The 6,287-nt window shown below is 41.4% G+C and overlaps 1 protein-coding gene across 2 annotated transcripts in view; it reads right to left on the bottom strand.

Annotated features, from left to right (window-relative positions):
• Positions 1–1,388: 1,388 nt before the first annotated feature.
• Positions 1,389–6,287, bottom strand: part of STX11 (syntaxin 11) — a 40,847-nt gene continuing 35,948 nt past the window's right edge. The window contains exons 1-2 of one of the 2 annotated variants that reach the window (XM_055087455.1): positions 5,201–5,294; positions 1,389–2,995 (exon numbers count right to left, since the gene is read on the bottom strand). In XM_055087455.1, the coding sequence (XP_054943430.1) occupies positions 2,130–2,990 (861 nt within the window). In that variant the 5' untranslated portion in view covers positions 2,991–2,995; positions 5,201–5,294 and the 3' untranslated portion in view covers positions 1,389–2,129. Of the gene's footprint in view, positions 2,996–5,200; positions 5,295–6,287 lie in introns of those variants that run through there. The other variant, XM_007101011.3, reaches the window with a different exon arrangement.

The raw sequence follows: 6,287 nt of genomic DNA on the forward strand, positions 1-6,287 counted from the left end.
CAAAGTCATGTTTTGAACCCAGAGAGTAGGGTCCTGAATCTGTGTTCTTAACCACTATGCCACACCCAGTTACTAAAAACCAGGAGAAAAATTCTTGCCTTTTCAATAAGCAACAGTACACTAAACTCTTAGTATACTAAAGTGAAGTTTTTACCTAATTCTCCAATGTGAAATGTGGGGAATTAAAAAATACATAGAGCCAGCAAACTCCTTGAATTTATGAATGATTCCAAACGAAGAAACTGCTTTATGGGTTGAATTCATGAACCATTCTCTCTTATGGAAACTAGCTGGTGGCCTGTATTTCCAATATCTCTTCCCTACCATGAAAGACATAGCAATGGAGCTGTGTGAAGACTTTTTTTTTTTTTTTTTGAGAAAGTTAATTAGGTCATAGGTGAAACCTATCCCTGGAGTTAGCTGAGAAAGAATTGGGAGAAATCTGAGAAGAGCCCAGTGGGACTTGGTTTCCACGATTCTCATATTTAACCATGAAATTAAAATTAGGAGCAGGGCTAGATGTCATGGTCATAGGCAGATTAGTCTGTGAGTTCCAAAGAGTTCACATACTCTTCTTTTTACTCCTTTTAAAAGTTCACTGTCTGAAGGACCTGAGAATAATGACCACTGAATAAACTCTCTCTTTTATTAAATAAGTAGAAAGAGTTAATAGTTGACTCAAAAGAAAGACAGGAACCATGGTAAGTGCGGGTAAGGGCATTACAAAGCTTGCAAATGAAACCAAATCTCCAAAACATGATGATTTTGCTAAACTATTACAAATAACTCAGGAGAGAAAGCAACATACCCCATGTGAATTATTTTTCATCCCCCGCCCATTCAGAGTTCCATCCAGTTGTTGAAGCCTCAAGCAGGTAGTAGAAGAATTTTTTAAAAGAGTAATTGAAAACGCAGACTAAGATTTAAATGGTCAACACACAAATGCATAAACAGGATGTTTATAATGTAATGTTTATTAAACTAACGTGACCAGAATTATTTTATTTTAAATTACTACATTTCCATGCATGAAAAGAATGGGCCACAGTAAAACAAAAGTAATTATTTCTAAGACCGTTTTTTAATATTTCTAGTTCTGTATGCATTTGCAGCATTTGACACCCGTTATTTACCATTGTAACCAACACAGAGTTGTTCAAAATAAAGTTTTGACCCAAACTGGACTATGGAGATGCAGTTGGGAGTGAGATAAACTCATAACAAGCAAACCAACACCAACAACCAGTAAAAATGTTTCATCGATATTTATATACCATATTTACAAAAGTAAAGTTAAACCAACTGGTCATTATGTACATGCATTAGTAAATATTGGTAGTTTACATTTACATATATGTGCATTTGTAATAATCAAGTACAAAGATAAATTTTAAATTATTTTTATTTATGAAAAATATATATAATGTGACATACATACTTCAATTTGAGTGCCTGTTCAATACTCAGTGCTTAAAAATTTTTGGAAAAAAAAATCCCAAAACACTTTCTGATGGAAGATATTAAAAGTAAGAAGTAAGGAAATAATAGTAAGTGTTAAATGTAATTTTAATAAGTAGAGGAGGTGAGCAGAAGGAAGATATACATCCAGGCGGGAATCACACAGCATAAACCAGATGAAGAATCAGAAATGGCAGATGTGCAGTTTTTCCCAAGATCGGTTCACTCGAAAATGAACACAACAGAGGTACTTTCAGGATAGGATAAATGAAGCCTTGATAACGAGTTCATACTGTGAGCCGATGCAGAACTGACTTCCTCCGAGAGGTCCATGTACAAACATGCCCTGGACATCTACCGTAGAGTACGCTACCACGTCAGTTCCTTATTTGGCTTCCTTTAAGAGGCAAGGGTGCTATGAACCATATAATGACCTCACAAAAACTTCAGCAGGCATCTGTCCTTACAGATGAAACAGCGGGTGCGATCAACTCTCGTTCCAAGTACGAGCTGGACTGGAATTCCGGGATCTCGAGATTTTTCCTTCTCTAAAGACTGAGGTCCCTAGGGATTAGGGCAACTCACCCCAGTGCAGACAGCCTCAAAATCTCTCCCAGAGTGCTTCCCCTCCCATTCCGGTCGGGGATGGGGTGTGGCGGCCTGGGCCCCCGCTAGTTGAGGCAGGGGCAGCAGAAGCAGCAGACGGTCCGGCAGGGGTTCTTCTTGTACTGCACGGCCTTGCGCACCTGCACCTTGGCCTGGCCGGTGTAGTCGAGGGTCTTCTGCACGTTGAACTCGATGACGTCCAGGGTGTCAGCCTGCTGCTCCACCAGCACGGCCATCTGCAGGAAGAGGTCGTGCAGGTCGCGGATGCGGCTCTCCAGCCGCAGCATCTCGCGGTGGCGGCTCTCGATCTCGTTGAGGGCCGCCCGCGCGCCCTTCACGTCAGCCAGCAGGTTCTCTGAGAACACGTCCCACTTGCCTTGTTCGAACATGTCCTCGATCTGGTCGCCCGACACGTCCTTGCCCATGATCTCCAGCTGGCGCTGGATGCGGATCTTGCAGTTTTCGCGCTGCTTCATCTCGGCCTGGTTGTACTCGTGCATGGCGGCCTGGAACGGGCGGCTGAGAGCGCTGTACTGTGCGCGCGCGATGCGCGCCACGGCCGAGTGCGCGCCGTGCTGGGCCTCGGCGGCCTCGCTCAGCGCCTTCATGGCGCTCAGCTTGCGGTGGATGCTCTCGCCCCGGGCCTTGATGTCCCTGGCAATCGAGTTGGTGTCCCGCTTGATGCTGCTGAGGCGCCGCATGGACGTGAGGAAGCGGGTGTTCTGCTTTCCCAGCCGCTTCACGTCGGCAGTCAGCTGCTGGTTTTCATCCTGAAGGTCCTGGATGTCTCGGTACAAGGATTCCAGGATGTGGTCCGTCTCGAACACGATATCCTCGGGGGGCGAGTCAAATTCATTGTCCTTGTCTGGGAACTGCTGTTCATACCGCTTGGTTAACTCCACGAGTTCTACGAGCCTGTCCTTCATTATGCCTGTAAATAGAGATACTGAGGTTAAATTCCTCAGAATCTAATTTCTCGAGAGTCAGATGTTTGCATTAAGGGAATTAACGATTGAAATAAAGAAACCTTTTGCTCACTGCTCCGCACTCCCAATTCTTTACTCCTGTGTGGCTGTAGGTAAGAAATGCACTAAAGGAGCTAAATGTTTCTTAACATTTTGCTTATGAGTAAAGGACTAATGTGACGGAGAGTCGCGGACACACTTGTATTTCATAGCTTGTAGTATCTCAGTGCAATAGCGGAGGTGCCCGGAACTCAATCAGCAATTTCAAATTTTAGACTGCATTGGGAATCCATCTCTTCTTCTTGCTTTACAGTTCTCCCATAATCGCAAATCAAAGCACACCAGAGAAAAGAAAAATAAGAAGAAAAGACTTGCAAGGATAATGATTGTTAATTAACGCCCATCAATTTACAAGGCTTTGGGGCCACCTCTAGGTGTTGTCTATCCTGTGTCTATTTCAGCACTGGTAAGCATCCTGTACATCATAAGAATATTTTTTTAATGATAGAAATCATGGTTTAATTTTATATCTTAAAAATGTTATAAGAATAAAACATGCTTAAAGTAAAACAACAACAAAATGAACAAAGACAAAAATCTAAAAAGGAAGTATAAATTTTGGAAGTTGAAATCTCCTTGCTCTTCTGCCTAATATCACCTGTACATACTTCAGAGTCTGAATGTCTGTTTGATACTCAGTGCTTAAAAATATTTGGGGGAAAAAACCCCAAAATATATTCTACTGGAAGATAGTAAGAGTAAAAGAGATAGAGAAATAGTTAAGTGTTTTATGTGATTTTAATAAGTAGGAGAGGTGAGCAGAAAGAAGATATTTATCCAGGTGGGAATCACATAGCACAAGCCAGATGAAGAATCAGAAGTGAAAGGTGTTCAGCTCTTCCCGAGGTCCCTAGTGGTATATCATTAACAAAACTTAAAAAAAAAAAGTTTTATATGGAAAATTTCAATTGTACACAAGCCTTGTAGCAGTAATATAACTTCCATTTATCCATCACAGAGCAGCAATATTTGCCACGGGCCCAGCCGCTCCGCGGCACGTGGGATCCTCCCAGACCGGGGCGCGAACCCGGTTCCCCTGCATCGGCAGGCGGACGCGCAACCACTGCGCCACCAGGGAAGCCCTATTTGCCCATTTTTAATGGCTTCTTGAAACAAGTTGGCAGCTCAAACAGAATTTCCATGTTTTATAAGAGTGGTTCTGATCAGTTCCCTGCTTAGCAAGGCACAACAGTGTTCTCTATGTCCATATTTTTTCCAATGAAGTAAAAACTTTCATTTTTAATAGCGTGTATAGATGCCAAAATAATAAACATTTTGCCCTTTTATATAAGATTTTGTGGCTAGAAAGATTTCTTTCTACTATATAATTTGCAGAAAAGAGAGGGAAAATGTCAATAGCAGCATTTAATGGCTACTCAATCTATCAGGGATCTTGCTCTCAAATTAGAAGCTTCTCTCAAGTTGAAGTAATTAATTTTACCGCCCCACTAATGGAATGCTGACAAGTTGGACTTAGTGATAAATGGAAAATGGTGAAATACTAACCACGGGTTCTTGTCTGCCATGGTCATTATTTACATAAATTAAGCAAGGTTTTATTCCATAGTGGTGATTTTTAATACAAGTTATCCTGCTTAAAATGCCATGTCTGCTTTCTAGTGACAAAAATCAATACTGGACTTTCTCAGTGATGGGGAAGGTGACTCCTAGAAGCACAACTGAGAGGCAGAAAAAAGACCCAGGCTGGACCAAAACTATGCCTTCCCTGGCCTGAACTGCCTGATATCCAAATATTTCCTCATTTTGAACAAAATTTAAAGACACACCACAAGTTGGGGGGGGGGGATTTCAATATATGGCAGATAATGGGTTAACGTACTTAATGTATCAATATTAAAAACTCCTGCCTCCCCAAAACAAAAAAACCACTTGCCCAAACAAAGACGATGAAAAGGCAATTCATATAAGAACTATAAATGCCAGCGAACACAGGGATAGTCAATATGTATCAGGTACTTACTGTAATGCCAGTAAACATGTTCTAAGCCCTTTTCATGTGCTACCCTCTTTAATCTTCATACGGACTTCATGAACTAGGTGTAGTCATTATCAGAGTTGGTAAGTGAGTTTAAGGAGGTTAAGGAACGTACCCAAGGTCCCCGGTAAGTGAAGAGTCCGGCTCTAAAGTAGCCCCACTTAACCACTACAGTCAACTATCTCCAGCAGGTGTATCAAGGTGAGCATGAGGGACTTCACTATCAAAACAAGGAAATGCAAATTAAACCACTGAGATTTCTTTTTGCCCCCTAAACTGGCAGGAATTTTTTTAGATAATGATTTAAAAGAGAACTCTGTGGGGGCTTCCCTGGTGGCGCCAGTGGTTGCGCGTCCGCCTGCCGATGCAGGGGAACCGGGTTCGCGCCCCGGTCTGGGAGGATCCCACATGCCGCAGAGGGGCTGGGCCCGTGAGCCATAGCGGCTGGGAAAAAAATGCTTATTGGAGGGCAAATTGATAGAACCTTTTTGAGGGCAATTTAATAATATGTATAAAAGCTTTTAAAATGTGTATTTGTTTTGTCTTAAGTACATTTATTCTAAGGACATATGCAGGGGTATGTGAAGCTCACTGCTGTAAATATTTTCATCACCACAGCTTTCACAGAAATTCAAAAATAATTTAAAGGCGCAAAAATGAGGTACTGACTGCCACATCATCACAGAGTTTAGAAGGCTATAATGGGATGAAAAGTGTAAATACCATTTTGGGTAGAAAAACTATGTAAAGGGAAGAGAAAGAGCAGTGCTACTGTGCATACATCCTGAAATAAAGACTTGAATAATACACATCAAGATGTAGTTTTCTTCAAATTGTGGAATTATAAAAGGTTTTAATTACTTCCTTGTGCTTTTCTGTATTTTCCAACATTTTTATAATGTCCATGTAGATTTATTAATTAAATGAAGCCCCAGAAAACTATAAATATTTGTTTAAAGGACTAACTTCTTTTTTTATTGAAAAATGTGAAAGTGAAATATTATATTTATTGCATTTTTTTCACATCATTATTGGAGTGTAATTGCTTTACAATGTTGTGTTAGTTTCTGCTGTATAACAAAGTGAATCAGCTATACGTGTACATATATCCCCATATCCCCTTCCTCTTGCGTCTCCCTCCCACCCTCCCTATCCCACCCCTCTAGGTGGTCACAAAGCACTGAGCTGATCTCCCTGTGCTA

The sequence above is a fragment of the Physeter macrocephalus genome, chromosome 10 (assembly GCF_002837175.3).
Source record: "Physeter macrocephalus isolate SW-GA chromosome 10, ASM283717v5, whole genome shotgun sequence".
NCBI lineage: Eukaryota > Metazoa > Chordata > Mammalia > Artiodactyla > Physeteridae > Physeter > Physeter macrocephalus.